Raw genomic sequence first — 17,730 nt, 5'->3', positions numbered from 1 at the left:
TTTTTTGAATGAATGATATTGAGTCACTTTTAAGTTAACCACTTATCCCAAAGAGCACGAAAGACGTCGTCGAAAGACTGGCACTTAGATCGATTTACACTGAGCTAGCATGAATAGCCTTAGCCAGGAGCCACGGGTTCCGACAACGGAACTTGGCTATAAAAAAAAAAGATAAACCCGCTTTTCGAAAGGTTGAATTCGAACGCAGACTTTTCCATTTCACGCATCGCTAATCAGACCCCATGTTCACAATCATGTTCTAACGCAGTCTGACTGTTCGTGACATTCAATCGCGGTGCTGGAAATAATATTAGCGAAGATGTTCAGCCAACGGAAAGAAAGCACCTACACAAGCAAACAGCTTTATAAATTCGGCTCCAGATGAATTTAAACGTGTTTCTCTTATTCATTTTTTTTTCTGTAGTTGTATCTGTCTAGAAAGATTCGGAAAGCTTTTATATTTTGCCATAAACAATATTCTGTGTTTTCCATGCTGTGATCTGAACTTTCCTTTGTATTGCACTGCGGGTGGAAACTAGAAGAAGGATGACGTGTGGTAGCAAATGCAAAGCCCTTTGCTCTCATCCGTAGGTGCCGATGCTATCATGTCTATGATGACGGGTGGCATTGTTCGAGAACTCATCTCTGGTGACACCGGTGGTCATCACCCCATGGTTGGCATACACAACGGCACGCACGCAGGACAATACACAGTGACGCAAGTCACCTCTGCACTATGCTTCACCATTGGCATTATACAGGTGAGTGAGGTGCCCACAAAAGACCGACTGCAACACAATTTAACTCTGGCCAAACAGGTTGCAAATAAACAGTGTACACTATAGGATCAAGCTTGGCAAAGCTACAGGACCGGTTTTTGGCTAATTTTTCAATGCGCGTTCCTTAGGTATCACCTAAGCATATGACTCGTGAGCCTGGGGATTAGTGGGTAGGACGTAAGTCCCAGAACGTCGCCTCCACGATTCTTTAACGTGCCCCAAGCAGCCGCCTAATCTTGGAGACTACACGCATGCACTGCGAATTCTGGGGAATACATCACTTTCGTCAAGTGCCAATGACGACGTTCTTTTGAGTTTTCGCATAAAACGCCTATTTTCGGATCTTTTTATCCTGCCTTCAGTCCTGTTAGAAGGAACGCAATATTTCTGCCTGGAGGCTCCTATACATAAACACTATCGGCAGAAAGTATATTTGTAGATTTTTTTTATTATATTTTAGGTGGATTTTCACACAGCCCGTCATTTCGGTGCTACTGGCCGTTCACAGTCCAACGCAAAGTTACAAACTTATTGCTTTATTAACGTTTTCTCCTTCCGTTGCGTGACGTTTATTTCCAGTTGGTGTTCGGCTTCCTAAGCCTGGGCACGCTCAACGTGTTCCTCTCGGAGCAGATGGTAAACGGCTTCGCCACGGGCGTGGCCGTGCAGGTGGTCATCAGCCAGCTGGGGTCCATCTTCGGGAACCACGTGCCCCACATGAGCGGGATGTTCACCATATACAAGGTGAGCTCGTGCATTCAAAGATTCGTTCCATCTGTGTCACGGGACGCTTCCAGTGTGTCTCCTTTTCGAGTTTGTCAGTCCCCGTGCTAACGAACGATGGTCTGAGTATAGGGGCTAACTGTCGGCCTTATTAGAACGGGTCGATCTTCTAAGATGGCGCAGATGAAGCTGGCGCATAAGACTACATGACTCGACAGGTGCCATAACAAGAAGTCGTTTGTGGCAACTGTCTTGTCTATGTGTCTTCGTGTTTTGTGCCGCTTCTCCTAAGGTGAACGATGCTCTTTCCGTAAAACTCGTGCCCGGAAGCAAAAGCCGTCGGTATTGTGAGCCATTAAGAAAGGAGAAGCGACCTGTGTGTGTAGGAGAAAAGAAAGCTAGGCCATTGTTTTGCCACTAGTGAGTTGATATCTCCATTCAGGCGTCGTCGCTGAACAGGCGATAAGCGGGGCGCATCACTCTATCGTTAACGTTCGCGTAAGAGCCTTGCCAGAGCCTCAGCTCTGGAAGAGTTATGCATAATCTGCAAGCACCGCGTGGAACTACGTTGTCATGTACAGTGTCGCGGTTTATAATTGCACACACGGGAGCCCGTGTCACGGCCCCAGCCGCATCATTCTTGCTGTTTACAGAATTAGCGGACGCACTCCCTCCTCACGCTCGCGCTGCTGTTCTCATTGCCGCCTGGCACCTGGAAATGCTGGTATACCCGTGAGCAAAAGTGTACTGACCACCAGGCTGGGCGACAACACAACTAACTTCACCTTAATTCGGGCGCCCAACCAAAAATCATCCAGTCCACTGGAAAGCACGCAATGCCAAGTTGGGACTGCAGTATACTGACATTTAAGACATATTCGCAGGCGCCGGAGAAAACCGCCTTTAACGCTTAATGTCTGAGACGCGGGCTATTTTGCTCGGGATACCACGCGTAGACCGAAGCGCTAGCGCATTCGCTTACGGTCTGTCAGCAGACGGCTTCGGCGCGATCCGCTAAACCTACGAAACTACCAAGAGTGTTCCCCCCGGCTAGCCAGCAGAGTGCTCTGCCTGAACCGAGTGGCACCGTGCTGCCTTGCTTACTTTCACAAAGCTTGCAACTGTACACGGCGCTGCATATTCTCTTGATGATATCTTATGAGCAAGAAAACACGACACGCTTGAATCAATAATTAAAATTAAACATTGTTTTATGCTGCGGTGGCTTGTTGTCACGCGGAGAATGTGCTACCAAAGTGCAGTGTGAGATTATGTGCGGAGTTTATCTTCAACCTTCGCTGTTTATTATTCCCAGACGTTGTACGCCTTCTTCGAGCATATCCACGAGGTGGCGTGGCAGACGACACTCGTGGCGTTCGTCGCCATCGTGGTCATCATGGTGGTCAAGCTGTTCCTCGATCCTCCCGTGATCCGCAGGCTCGGAATCCCGCTACCCATCGAACTCACCGTCGTAAGTAGATGCCGCTGTTAGGCCGATTGAATGGAAAATCACGAATAACGGTCACAGTGTTCGAAAGTTAACGCCTGGTACTATTACGTTTATTCTGATTCACGCCGTACAAAAGCCGAGAAGGGAACGGGACAAAAGCGTTGCCTCTAAGTTCTTCATGCAGCCGCATGGGTATATAATAGGGCTGGAATAATGACCAGTCCAGACCTCTCAATTGTCTCTTACGTTTTAATGGATTGTGTTTTTCGGGCGAGCTAAAATTTATTTTATTGAGACCGCTTAACCGTTTCAATTCAAATGACGTCATTCATCTTAGAAACAGACACTTTTCACTGTCGAAAAGAATATAGGCCAGCCTGCATACTTCCTGCCTTACGACGTGTTTGTTTTGCCGGATGCAGGAAAGAAAAAAAAACTGCGCCAAAAAAGAGGATTTGATTTCAAGGTAAAAGTGTGAAACGACAACGAATGTGCGCTTCCCCCCCCCCCCTCCACATCCGCGATTTATGATCGCAGCTGTTGTGCACGGGCTGCCTGCATATAAAAATATTGCGAGGTCGCATGCTGTTGCCGACATATGGCTTGGTTGATCTCCATAAAACTATTGCGCTGGTTTCTGGCTGAACTCATTAGTGTGATGCGCTCGTACGCATAATTAACATAATGTCGCCGTTCCGCCGTAATATGTACAGGAAAGCATCTTTGTGCATTTGTTTGTCACATCAGAATAACGTTCTATTTACTTTGATAATTTCTGTCAGCGTTCTGAACTATTCAAGAGTTTAGTAGCTTCAATCACGCAATCTCGTAAGCAACAGGTTCCTGCGTGTCATTTTATTTTTTTTAGTTTTGTTAGTGCGCATGCTTTGAACAATACAAAAACGGAGTTACCTGAGGCGTTTGTTTCTTTTACTCTTTTTTTCTTTTTTAAGGTGGTACTCTTCACAGTTGGATCCCACTACCTGAAGCTCAGAGAAAACTATGGCGTCGAAGTTGTTGGCACCATTCCTGAAAAGTAAGCGGTCGTCAACGTCATTTCAATTTCCAAAATCAGTGTATCCTCAGACGCACTCTCTTAACACTGATAGATCTGTTTTGCTAAGGCAAAGGTTCGAGTCGCATCAATCATTTTTTCGCATATTGAAAGTGCTAGAACAATTGGTGCATTTTATCATCCACGTATTTGTTCATAACAGGGAAAAATGTACACCTTGATAAATTTATGAAGCAGCGGTCTCTTTATCACACTTAGACAACGTAAATGTATTCCCAGAAAGTTGTTGTATGTGACATCCTTGTGGTTCACCTGTTTGTGTACAAGCGCAGGGAAATGTATTTGACCTCAAGAAAAAAATTTCGCGAATGCAACTGACCGAAGAATTTTACGCTTTAAGGAATGAGGGGTAACACAACCTTTATAACACCAGAACGTAAAACAAAAACTGTCCCAAAAAAGGTATGCGAACTTCCCATCGATTACTCAACAAGTATAATGAATATCAGTTCTCCGACGGTTCTATGGTGGCACTGTGATCAGTTCTAACGAAACATCATGACCATAATGTCCACACATTTTATTTATACGAACATGCAGTTCTTATCGAAAACAAACCAAACCCTGTGCGCATGTCCACAGCTGAGTATAGGACGCCTGGCCGTTCCAATATGAGTACGTACTGGTGAAAATTAGTTTGCTGAAGGTGACGGGCATCCTCAATGTCGAAATATTTGTAGCGTGGACAGTGTCATGCGCGTTAAAGGACATGTCCATGGCTCTGCGCAACACCCATGCTCTTGCTTGCTTATTTCTTTTGACAAAAATCGAACACACGTTGGCACATAAGAAGCACTATGTTATCCGTCGTTCCATGTTTCGAGTTATCGCAATGTCGCGCCCGTTGTTTTGCAGGTTGCCCGAGCCCACACTTCCCAGCTTCAACACGCACCTCATCGCAAGCATCCTACCCGAGTCTTTTGCTTTGGCCATCGTCAGCTTCGCCATAACTCTCTCGCTGGGGAGAATCTTTGGTCAGAAGCACGGCTATGCTGTTGACGCTAATCAGGTGCGTGCTAACTTGGAGGTTGATTTCTTAAACAAAAAAGCACGCCCTGCAGTCTGAGCTCAGAGCTTCTTACGGCAATAACTTGTGGATATCCACGCACCCTTTTGTCGCTATGTATCTGTAGTTTTACAAATATTCATTGTCAATATAGCAGCTTACTTGCTTTTGTTTTGGCAAGAATCACTATTTTGTAAACCCTATTACTCGGTCATCAGCCCATGCTCAGCCTAGCGTAGACATTTCTCCATTTAGCCACGTATATTAACCACAAATCTCCCATGAGTCTAATGTTACGATAATCTTTTTTACATTATTGTTTTACCTCACCGATGCATTCCGAATAAAACAACTTATTTTATTTCATACTTCCCAATGCACAGTCGCTTCTCGTTTATTGCGATATCAAATTTTTTTTTTTTCAAAGTCAGTCGTAAAACAGATAAACTTATCAGTGATCCACTCACACACATTAGTCACTTCGACCAATCGGACCTTTCACGCCCGTCGCATTGTGACAAACACGGCCACATGACATCCAAGATTCGCCGTTGTGAATGCTCACTGGGATGCTTTCACAAATAAAACGCCAGCTAAGCGCACATCTAGTAGGCACATGTGACCCACAAGAGGCTTCAGACATGAGGCTCCACTAACCAGTGCAAACACGTAGTATACCTTGATATCGTAATTGAAAGTATGCTTATGAAGTCGCGTATAATTTGCTCAAACTCTCAAACAACTGGCGTGTTGTCTTTAATATCGCCCTAACTTGGCATCCGCGTATATTTTGCGCATTTGTCAGTAGTGTTAAATGAAGATGACATACACACTTCTCGTGTTTTTTTTGCTCCCGAAACAGGAGTTCCTCGCCCTTGGAGCGAGTCACGTGTTCTCATCGTTCTTCTCCTGCTTCCCAATCGCCGCATCCGTACCTCGCAGTGCCGTACAAGAGGGCGCTGGTGGCAAGACTCAGGTGAGCCGAGCGATTTTCAATCTTGCTTCGCGAAAGGGTCTCCCACTGAGTAAGAAAAATGAAATTTACGCTTCCTGCACTTCATTGTTATATCATCAACAAAAGCGCCAATCTTATTTAGAACTGAAGCGACCACCTTTTGCGTGAATGATTCACATTTCATATTTCTGGTCTTTTGCATTGTAATTTGGGCTGTTTGTAGAAGAGAGCATGCTTAAGTAATTCTCTCGCATTTGTTATCTCGTCCTCAAACAGATTGTGAGTGTGGTGAACATCGCCATCATTGTCCTTATGGTTCTTTTCCTGGGTCACTACTTGGAGGAGCTACCCATAGTGAGTATTTTGCTGACTTGCAAGAGTTCTTAATTTTCGTCGTCTCTTGACATTTTTCATTTGTTGAAATTTCGTTTTTACATTTAGGGGATAACCGTCCCTTCAGTGGCACACTTTTCCGCGCTAACATGTGTGAATAAGCAAGAACAATGAAGCCGAAAAATCTACCTTTGCTGCTTGCATAGCATGCACTGAGGTGTCAGCCGGATCTCATGAAAAATTGAAAAGTCACCATGGTAACTAAGAGGCTATGAAGTTTTAATAGTGATTATGAGGTTTCCGGATCGATTTGAGGCGGCATTCGGCACATTTCAATGGGGAGTGGAGCGCGAAATGCTCTTAATAGATTCAACCAATACACATTAGAAACATTAGGCGATAAAGGTTTATAGAGGACCTCCACAACAGCATCTCTAGCCGGCACATGAATTTGTGGCAGTGAACCTTCCTATTGAAACATTAAATGAAATCAACTATAATAACGAGCAACATACACTGTTTTAATCTTTTAGCATATTACCAATATGCCAAATACCCGTAGTTTAACGTTGCCACTTCGCTCTGCGACCAACCTGACAAATTTCATTGTGCTAACAATATCCGGGTGCATCGTATGAAAATTGCTTAGACCTAATTCAGGAAAAATGATGTCAGGTCATTCAGCTTGTCATGACTAGTGTTGCTCAGCGCGTCTTCTTGACAGTTCACCTGATTTCCTCGTGTGTTATAATTGCGCGCGCCTAACACGTCCTAAAGCCCTGGTGAATTCCTTTTCCCTTCCTAAACCTTAGTCGGTAGGATCTACTGACAAGGCTTCAGATACAACGATATGTAACAAACATTTTGTTTATTTCTTTTCAGTGCGTCTTGGCGGCAATCATCGTAACATCGCTGAAGAAAATTGTTATGCAAGTGCAAGACTTTAAGCGCTACTGGGACATTTCGAAAATCGACGGAGTAAGTGCCCGCCTCGCTGCTTTTGCAGTGTACCCATCTAGTGGCAAGAGAAAATATGCAAAGCATGAAATAGATGCCTTTGTCCTGAAAGAATTGTTCCAATTCGATTATTTGCTGGAAAGTTCGAAATCGGTGTATGCGAAACCATCAAATAATTTGATTCTTGCAAACTGTTTTATTGCGTCAAATGCTTGTAAATCAGTCCACACAAGACAAAAAGCTAACAACAGGATAGGGTTTTCAAGTGATCGACAGTGGTAGAACAACGAGTATCACTGGAACCAAGGTTGCGAGAAATCCGTTTATTGAAACGTTAGCTACAGCGAGTTTTCTTGTCCCACCAATTGGATTTATTAGCAGCAACTGTAAGAAGCAATCATTATGCAGATGAAGAAATGTATGAAATTAGGTGTGAAACCCAATTTTAGCAATTAATGTTTCCCCCTTGCATCTTACAGCAAGTGTGGATGGTCTCGTTCGGTGCCACCGTCATCTTCGACGTCATCACTGGACTCGCCATTGGCGTTGGCTTCTCTCTGCTCACTCTCATCTACAAGATCCAGAGGTGAGCGTTTCGCAATCACTTCGCAGTTGATGCTGCAAAGTTGTTTTGTCGCAATGCTTCCTTCACCGTACTTAGCTGAAGCATAGCATAAGCACTTTCACTTGTTTGTAATGATGCACCTGGCACCAAATTCTTGGAAGGTCATCATATGGGAGGTGCGCAGTTCCATTTTAGGTAACGAACATATCTCTGAACACCCTGTGGTTGACATTCATGAAAGAAAGATTGTTGGCCCAAATGATTTATAGTGAGCAGATTAAAATCAGTGAACGCAAGCTAGGAGACAAAGGCCGAGGTAGGACTAACTAAACTGGCCAAGCGCCTCTGTTTAGTTCGTTCTTTATTCCGGGTTTCCAAAATATCAATACCACTGCGGAGGAATGCAGTGTTTAACTACTTCTAATTACATGAGAACGATAACCTCAATCCGTAAAACGAAGGTTCACGCGACATGTTTGTTGAACTGACTATGGCACCCGGCAATACAAAAGAGAAAAACTGCATAATAGTTGCTTATGGTAATCCAGTTGCTCATTTACCTCGTCACACCAAAGCTTGACGCAACTGACTTCAGCAGCAATGTTTCGCTATAGGTGAAAATTATCGTTCTTTCCAACAGGCCAAAGACTTTCCTGCTTGGTTCCGTGGCTGACACCGAGTTCTTCGTGCCCATCAAGAAGTACCAAATGGTAAGACTTTATTGGCGTAATTGTAGATTGAGTAGCGACAGAAGTGGCTACACATAGCAAATGACGTACAGCGTGCCAATCTTCGCAGATATTTTTTTGTAGTTTAAGAGAATCTCAAAATAGCATGCAATCATAAATAGCGCCGGAGCTGTGTTTCGTATATGAGTAATTTACTTCAAAGGGTTTGTGCTTTCCATGTCCTGAGGCTATGACTCCAAAGGACACATGCTTTTGCGCAGTCCTGAATCATGGATGTACTATGTGGCTCACAGAGCCATATCTCGAAACTGAGTGCCACAAAAATCGAATTAATACACGCGCGCATTATTTTCATAGTGGTCCGAACGTCAGATGGAAATTCGCTGCAGTCGATGTCTAAAAATTTGGTGTTATGTGCAGGTCGACGAGATTCCGAAGATCAAAATCTTCCATTTCGGTGGACCTGTTCATTTTGCCAACACGGAATACTTCAAGGAACAACTCAACAAGAAAATCGGCTTCACTGTCAGGTGAGAAGAACGTAACGTACTTATTCTGAGTCGCAATCATGTGAAGCTATACCTAAGAATCGCCATTGGGTTTGAGCTTTGTAGTCCTTCCAATCAGTTGTCTTCGTCGTATAAATGTTTTCAGGAATGTTTTCGGTAAATAATTCTTGAGCGTGTCTAAATACTGATTGCTTCAGTCTAGCTTTTGTTGAGCAGGAGATACTGACTCCCGTTGCTGTCAAAATAAAGACTGGAGAAATATCTTCCACTCTACCTATCTAACAGAAGGGCGCTCTCTCTGACATCCAGAAAAATTATGGGCGTTGTAAACAAGACATTGTATGCATGAATAAATCTTACAACAAGGACCGCGACAAGAAAGCTATGTCGGCATATCACTGTCTCACAAATGAAAAACAATATTGATTTACCTTCTTTATTTAAACTCGCCCGACAAAAACCTCTCCTCGCGTAAACTGTATCATGACTACCGATCGGACATTATGGTGCTATTTTTTATCCAGTAATGGAAATTCATAGGTATTATTAGAAATTTCATGCACTTCAGAATCATTTGAAAGCGTTGGAAAAATCATCAGGCTGTCATAAGAAAGTCACTTGGCGTTTATTAAGAGTTTATTCAGAGATTAAGAACTCCGGGCACCAGGTAGCCTGTGTTCTGTGTATATTTTGCTATCTTGGTTTCATAAGGAGTGAAAGTTATATATAGCAGTTTAGCAGTAAAACTAAATAAAATATATATTGAGAAACGAATGACAGCGCCGAGTGCCACGTATCACATACTTTTTGCTGCTGTGACTTTGTTTTATGGCCCAAAGTATTTTTTTTCTTGCAGCCGCGTTCGTAATAGGATTCCAGTAAGTGGAAATGCTGTGACACTTGGCGTTTTTCTCTCATCAGAGACATTTTGAAAGCCCGGAAACGAGCCCAAAAGGGATCCACGTGCAACCTCGCCAACCTAGTCAAGGTGAGATTCCGTAGCACGTGTATTGTCACGTACTTTGTCACAAGCGTGGCAGCTTTTTCAAAAATTAAATTGTCAAGCGATTGACTGACGCATAAGACAGGCAAGGGGAATTCTTCCCGCAAATGTACATCTATCGAAGCGCTGCGTCTGAGACGGGGTTTTCAGGCGCGTCGACTCCAGGAAGGCTCGCATAGCTCTGTCGCACGCCCAGTCCACCTCTGCTCCGTGAACAATCTGCATTACAAAATATATTGGACGCCTTTGTTTGCGCCTAGTGTGACACTAAGGTGTAAATATATGCTGAGGAAATGTGAAACGGAATCGGACTACATTCTGGTTTCCAGCCACATCGTGTAACATCGCTTCTTGCTCGTTTTCTTGAGAACAAAAAATGTGATGTCAAATTAAAGATCCCCCGTTTTGAACGAGACCCGACCGTTTAAAAGACACTGTCAGCACAGTTCAGCCAGTGCGAACAGCAAAAATGTGCATCTCTAGCTTGCCATGCCCCTTCGCGCGGTATTGTTCTTGGTCCTAGCCATCACCGTACTTTCGTGGAACGTAATGTCTGAAACAGATGTCCAAGACTGTACTTACTGAACGCAACTGCGTTGTTTTTTTTTCATTCCACTGCTCAGATTTATTAATGGTCTCTATGTGTGTTCCCTCGATGCAGGACTCACCGATGCTGGGCGCCGAGTCCAAGAACGCCTCGCTGAACTGCAGCGTGGCCGCGGACCTCTGCTCGTTGAAGTCGAGTAACAGCTGCGTCACCGAGATGCTCGCTCTGCCCACCCACATCATCCTCGACTTCTCGCGCGTCTCCTTCATGGATGGATCCAGCATCGCCCTTCTCAAATCGGTGAGGAAATGAAATAAGAAAAAAAAAGAACAGTGATTCTTCAGCGGGGAAGCACCAATACCTAATTTAGCTATTTATTTCTTTGTGCAATCCTGAAACACAGGTATTTTACGGTCACAGCGCTAAAGACAAGACGATGGTGATAGGAGGCAAAAGTGGCGCCGAAAGATCAACTTGAATTCACGATGATCTTGTCATTGTGCAGTTTTTCAGCAGTGCTATCATCAAATTACTACATGTACCAACCAGCCCAGTGCAACCCACCACTCCAGATATATTAAAGACGGGAGTCTCAAATACCTGCAAACAATAATCAGATGTCCTAGGTATACGTTGGGGCGCAAACTACATTTCTTTGAAAGGGACAGATGAAAGGAAGACAGTGAAGTCACTGTCCTCCTTTCTTCTGTCCCTTTTCAAGAAATGCATTTTGCGCCACAGAGTATACCTAGGAAATCTGAGCACCAACTTGCCCAAGAAGAAGTCCTCTTTGGAATAATCAGATGGTTTGACGAATTCTACTGATCGATACACAGATAGAGCAATACGTAGGCAAAAGTTAAATTCTGAAATTTTATGTCCCAGAACCACAATGTGATTATGAGGCACAGTTCTTCACCACGTGGGCTAATTTAATAATAATAATAATATTTGGGGTTTTACGTGCCAAAACCACTTTCTGATTATGAGGCACGCCGTAGTGGAGGACTCCGGAAATTTTGACCACCTGGGGTTCTTTAACGTGCACCTAAATCTAAGCACACGGGTGTTTTCGCATTTCGCCCCCATCGAAATGCGGCCGCCGTGGCCGGGATTCGATCCCGCGACCTCGTGCTCAGCAGCCCAACACCATAGCCACTGAGCAACCACGGCGGGTTGGGCTAATTTAACGTACACCCTGTGCAAGATACACGGATAATTTTTTTTTTTTGCTTTCGCCCCCATCAAGATGCGGGCGTCGTGGTCGGGGCATGACCCCGCACCTTCAGGTTTTGCTGCACGACGCCATTTCGATTACGTCACTTGTGCGGGTCAATATAAAGGCAAGATTGAGTAATGTGATAAATTATAACGGCTAACAAGCTGTAACAAACAAGGATAAGGATAGTCTTTTTCTTTAGTTATGCACCAATCCGTACTATGAGCGATAACGTAAAACCGTGGTCAGCAACAGCCGATGTCAGTGGTCCGGAAAGCTGGTTCCTGTCCTGGGGAGGTCGTGGAGTAAATCATTGAGAGTGTGTTTTCGTTTGGCATGGCAAAGTTTTCATGTTTTGTGTATGATCGAAAGGTGGGGAAATGTACGACGCAGTGTGGGTAAGGTGGTCGTGCAGGATCAGCTTGGGGGACAGTTTGCGAAAGGAAGACAGGCAAGCATATTCGCGAAGGCAGGCGGGGGAAGTAAGCTGTAAAGGTTGTTTCGTTGACGTCCTGCTCCAGGAATGGCTGTAGTTGCAGGAAATGAGCTGATAAAAAGATAAATGTATTGCAATTCGCGCAGCACAATAAAGACACTATATGCAAAAGATCAGGAAAAAAAGCAGGACGATGAACGAAGCGAGATGCGCAGACCACAGATAGGGTATTTCTTGCAGAATCACCTTCACAGCTTTTTTGAAAAACTAAGTTCATATCACCACAAGAAGTTATTACAATTTCTTTCTTCTTAATTTCTGACACAGCCTGCATATAAGAAAGTCAACAAAATGTCTGTAGCTAATTCAGTACGGTTGACTATTCAGAGAAACTATCTTCGGTGTATGTGGAACTGCTGATATTGTAACCAGGAAGAAGCCTATTTCACAACATTAGCATAAGTGGATAGTTTGCCTGCAAGTATGTTCGATACGTATATTTGCAGCGAAAATGAGACTGCTGCCTTATAGTGACTAACGCTGCTTTTTCTTTTTCCTTTTCAGCTTAAAAGAGATTACGACTCCGTTGATGTCAAGCTCTTCATTGCTGCATGCTCTGGTAAGCAAATTTATCACGCTGTGTTCATTAACTCGTCTATAATGGACTCTTCTGGCACATAAAAATATTTCTCGGACATAAGAGCACAAGAATAGCAACCGATCCAAAGAGAGAAAACAAGGGTAGGAAAGGTGGGGAGGTCAACCAGACCAACATGCGTCGGGCTACCTACACTGGGGGTGAAAAAAGGGGAATATATGTATAAAGAGAAATAATAGAACAAATTCCGCAGCTGAATTGACAACCTTTTTACGAAGATATGGTGCGAAAAGGAGGAACCGTGCGTTAATTACTTACTTTTGACGTGCCGTGGAACAAAGACTGTCTGCGAAATTGCATTTTTACGTGTAAATTAAGGAGTAGCTAACTTGCAGAATATGAACGATGACGTGAAAGCTGCACAATACACTTGACAAGTCGCGTTTGAAGTATCTACACAATCTACATGAAACTGGCCGCCATACTTATATGTGGTTTCAATCCAACATCATACGTTGCGGCCCCTCATGCGAATGCAGAAAGTTTTATTTTTGTTTCACAGTGCCATGATAACGAAATTGTGAAGAAGGCGTTTGGGGAGGTGATGTACTATGGCTGTGACATTGTAACTGCCAGTCGGATTTTAAGCGACTAAAAGCATAAAATGTTAAAGCTAAGCCGTGAATCAATACCGCAGTACTGTGGATGTTATACGTATGTGTAGGCCCGTCACTATTCTTTGCCAGTTCCTTAGCTTGTCGGAAGTAAGGCGACGAAACTGCACATTATAGCCAAAAAAGGACACATACAAGGTGGCATTTTCATCATGCTTACTGTAAACCAACTACCAAATTTCCAGTTTTAACGAGCTCCTTTGCAATCCTGAGTTTTAGCGCTGATTTTTAGTAACGCGCGGAGTCACACACCCTTGCGAAAAGTTGAGAACGAGGTATGAGTACAGCGCAATCATTCTTATTTTGTAACAAACGCGCATACCAAGAATATTTTATAAACAAAATGTGTTCATTAACCATAGAAAGGTACAAACAAAACCCAGGCACAACTTTATTCCACGCTACGCCAATGAGGATGTTCTTTCAAGCATACACTTCAATCAAAGCGTGACAATAACTAAAGGGAGAGATGAATACCTGCAATTGTGAAAGGACTGAAGCACCCTTCCTACGCTGAGCCCAAAGGGGTTGGCTCGAGCATGAGTTCTGACAGTTGGGTGCAGTTTTCGATGATGGTCTCTGCTTCACTGAATAGGCAAGGCAATTTCTTATTATTACATTCACTCTATCCAGCAATTCGTGTTGTCTGGAAGCCTGAAAGCCTATTGATGACCCTTCCTTTCCTTGTTTCTCTTTTTTTCTCATTCTTTGGGTGATATCTGGATGACGACTTTTGCGAATAGGCCGCGGCTTTGTTGACAGCTTGAGTGACCATACAGCCTTCGAGGTATGCCTCGATGTTGAGCTGTTCAGAAGGTGTAGGCAGAAAGCTTTAACACCAGAGAAGGATTCGAATAAAACTGACGACTGTTGTAGTCAAAGGCAAGCGCAAGCGACACTTACTCATGTCGCGCTATACTTTAGAGAGGAGAAAAACTGAGTCACACCAACATAGTCATAGTTGAGCACCTAGAATCAGAACTTTACTTCATAAATGAGAATTTATATTATTTCCCAGACCAATAACGCAGCCATGGCAGGACCTAAAAGGTAAAGATGCTAAGGGTCTAAAGATGGCCTCTGGTGTGCTCATATACTTGGGCTCATAGGTGCTGCGTATTCATAGACGGGCTCGAACCCGCGTATGTGCACTGTAGTCCACTGTTATAATGAACACGGATCTATTATTGCAGCGTTATTTGCAGCTTCCATTTGATATAAAGCATTGCCTGATTGTATTTATCCACTTGAGTTAAGGCTACACATTGAGAGGTTTTTATGTGAAGTCGTCGAAACTTTGAATGTAATTTGGATTGAATAAGTGTACGTTACATTTACTAGTAAACCACACTGCACGTGATGCGTCCTTGCGTCACGCAATAGGCTTGTCGTCCACTTTAAGTCGAAACGTCGTATGTGCACATGGCGCCGTATAAACTGCTGTTTGGTCATTCCAAGCTTTCTAGCCGTTCTCTTTGATTGAAACCAACGCGCAATTTGTTTTCCTCTGCAGACAATGTCTTCGACTTCCTGCGCAAGGCGGAAGCAGTGGAATTCCTCGGCTCAGACGCCTTCTTCCCATCCGTCTTCGACGCTGTTCAGGCAGCACAACATCCGAACAAGGTATCAACAGCCAAGTCATATACAGTGCTCTGAAACAGTGTCCCAACCTCGGTTTTGTTTACGGCAGGAGAAAAAACGCGGAATTGTAACATTTTGAATAATTGAACAACAATTTAATCAAAAACAAGTAACAACGTTGAAAGAACAACTTTAGCAAAAGGTATGTTTATCATGTCACATCTTCGAGCGTAATGAGATCTCCTGCCCCTCCCTTCCGAACGGCTTAAGCACTGAGCTAGATGACAATCGGACTGGCAAAGTAATGTTGAACATAGGACCCAGAATGGCAGCTATGGGGTCAAGCTTAATTTATAAAGGAAACTATGCAGCACATGCATCCTTACAAAGCTTGTAAACATCGAATTCCTTTTCTGTTGCTTCTCACATGCTGGGGCAGACGGGATAAGGCGGAGAAATGGAAATGGTCACTATAACAAAATACCTACCGAACGGTCTTTTAATATGTGACGGTACAATTACGCAATTCTAGCACATGCATTTGAAGTATCCCGATTGTGACGCTTCGACCACTTCAAAAGCTACCTTCACAGATGATGAATCGAAAGTAAATGTCCACTTTGCAGAAACAAAAATCATGCTTTTATTGATTGAAACTCCTAAACAATTATAAACAGTTTTCCCACCTCAATATTCAGTCATGTTGTTTAATTTGAGAGAGATTGTTAAACCACTTCGAACACGTTAATCAGATGATATCAAAATCTTTACATCTTTAGCACTACGAAAGAGTACATCAATAAACGTACTTTACTTCTCAGACATAAAAAAAAACTTTTTAAATAACAAAATTATGAAATAACTAATTGGCATGCTACCATAGTGTCTTTTCCTAAGTATCGACAACACTGTGGCTTATAATGCAAGAGTCAGCCGGTTGAATGCTAGTCGGCTAGAAAAGACAAACTGACAACTTCACTCACTGGATTATAAGCAGGCAGTGTATCCTCTTCTGAACCACTGCACAAGTGAACAACTGAATTCGATGCCGGAAGACTTACATGTTGTGTATTTTGTAATGCTTTCAGTTCATTGGAGCCATTCCGGAGCCGCCACCCTCCATCATCGAACCCGAACCAGAAGAGGAATCTGAAGACTCTCATCCAGAAGCATCTGAGTAAGTCCTCTGATATTAACTCATAAAATAATGGAAGGTGCACCTAGCTAAATACAGGAAATGTTTCTTGAATCAAGGTATGCACAATAAATGTATGCATTATTTAAGGCATACATCTTTTCAATAAGTTACTCCAGTGCACATTAAGATATGAGAAAATGTATTTTGTAATCGACAGCTATTCTATTGCAGCCATCGGCCATCAACATATTTCAAATTTATGTTAGAATACAACTATATACTTCACCTTGCTACATGAGAAAGTCAGTAGTGACCGGGAGAGTTGCCAAGTTGCTAAAAGCGATAAATTGGGTAGTAATTAAAATTTTGCAGAAGCGTAATAACAATTTCTGTCATTTGGATGAGAGAGATGTCATATCAGAGCTACTAGCCCTCAGAGCGTACTGCATCGAGTGTTGTCAGATGCTTGTCAGACTGCTAGCATTGATTCTGAGATCATAATTTCCAGTGCTCTATTGTGTATACCCCTAAAATGAGCATTTAGAGCAATTTTCACTACTTCATTCAACAGACGAGAAAATGTCTCTAGAATCTTTTAATTATGTCTGTCTAACAAATACCCTAAAGACATTTTTTTTCCTTTTTATTTCAGATTTCTTTGAGAGAGATTCCACTGTTTACAAGCCGCTGTCGTGACGTCACATCTCGCTTTTGCACTTTTGTAAATATTTGTAATAAACATCGTACATGTTTTTAGTATTTATTCATAAACGACATCGGTCTCCCTGTCCAATCTTTCGTACTGCAACTAAAGCTGCCTGCGAATGCCTCTGCTACGTATGCCGCTATCCATGGAACAAAAATAATTCTTCCATGCATCTGTACGACGAAACTAGGAAGGAAACTGGTTGCTCCGACAGACGCCTTTGCCGTTAAGAAAAATTCATCCCGGCTCTGCGATCAAACACGGAACCAACGATTTTCCCAGGCGGTCCTTCTGCCTAATGAGCCAACCAGAAAGCTAGCCGATCCAAAACGGAGGCTGAAAAAATGGGCAACTCCAAGGACAGGGACACAGAGCATGGCTGATGAGCTTGCCTTTACCGCATGGGTTTGCACCGAACTAATTTTTCCATTTGTCACTACCAGTACTATTACATGTCGCATTATTTTTTAGGTCGTTAAAATGAAACGCGAAATATAGGAGCGGCTTCTGCCGCAAAGAAGCGGTTAACTAGTGCTACAGGCTGTGGAAGTATATGAATCACCAACTCATCATGAATCATGAAGTATATAATGAGTCACCAACCGGCCTATCTATACCCACACTATGCTAGGTTACTTCTGGCGTTTGCTTGGTCGGCGTACGACAGACATACGCAGGTTTACAAGAACGCTGATGCAAAGCAATTTTTTTTGCTTCTCTTTATTACATCTTTCTTCCGTGATTGCCTTTCCCCATTACTTGCTCTTCAACACTGAAACTTTTAGAG

At 43.2% G+C, this 17,730-nt stretch overlaps 1 protein-coding gene across 7 annotated transcripts in view; it reads left to right on the top strand.

Annotated features, from left to right (window-relative positions):
- Nucleotides 1-17,011, top strand: part of LOC139050429 (prestin-like) — a 312,086-nt gene extending 295,075 nt beyond the window's left edge. For all 7 annotated transcript variants that reach the window (XM_070526799.1, XM_070526797.1, XM_070526798.1 and 4 more), the window contains 17 exons: nucleotides 592-761; nucleotides 1,359-1,523; nucleotides 2,818-2,973; nucleotides 3,906-3,988; nucleotides 4,883-5,036; nucleotides 5,896-6,009; nucleotides 6,265-6,342; nucleotides 7,204-7,299; nucleotides 7,758-7,864; nucleotides 8,484-8,553; nucleotides 8,953-9,062; nucleotides 9,963-10,029; nucleotides 10,706-10,891; nucleotides 12,811-12,865; nucleotides 15,032-15,141; nucleotides 16,188-16,276; nucleotides 16,890-17,011. In XM_070526799.1, the coding sequence (XP_070382900.1) occupies nucleotides 592-761; nucleotides 1,359-1,523; nucleotides 2,818-2,973; nucleotides 3,906-3,988; nucleotides 4,883-5,036; nucleotides 5,896-6,009; nucleotides 6,265-6,342; nucleotides 7,204-7,299; nucleotides 7,758-7,864; nucleotides 8,484-8,553; nucleotides 8,953-9,062; nucleotides 9,963-10,029; nucleotides 10,706-10,891; nucleotides 12,811-12,865; nucleotides 15,032-15,141; nucleotides 16,188-16,276; nucleotides 16,890-16,899 (1,820 nt within the window). In that variant the 3' untranslated portion in view covers nucleotides 16,900-17,011. The remainder of the gene's footprint in view (nucleotides 1-591; nucleotides 762-1,358; nucleotides 1,524-2,817; nucleotides 2,974-3,905; nucleotides 3,989-4,882; nucleotides 5,037-5,895; nucleotides 6,010-6,264; nucleotides 6,343-7,203; nucleotides 7,300-7,757; nucleotides 7,865-8,483; nucleotides 8,554-8,952; nucleotides 9,063-9,962; nucleotides 10,030-10,705; nucleotides 10,892-12,810; nucleotides 12,866-15,031; nucleotides 15,142-16,187; nucleotides 16,277-16,889) is intronic.
- Nucleotides 17,012-17,730: the final 719 nt, after the last annotated feature.

The sequence above is a fragment of the Dermacentor albipictus genome, chromosome 10, assembly GCF_038994185.2.
Source record: "Dermacentor albipictus isolate Rhodes 1998 colony chromosome 10, USDA_Dalb.pri_finalv2, whole genome shotgun sequence".
Lineage (NCBI taxonomy): Eukaryota > Metazoa > Arthropoda > Arachnida > Ixodida > Ixodidae > Dermacentor > Dermacentor albipictus.
This window is presented reverse-complemented; position numbering and strand designations above follow the sequence as displayed.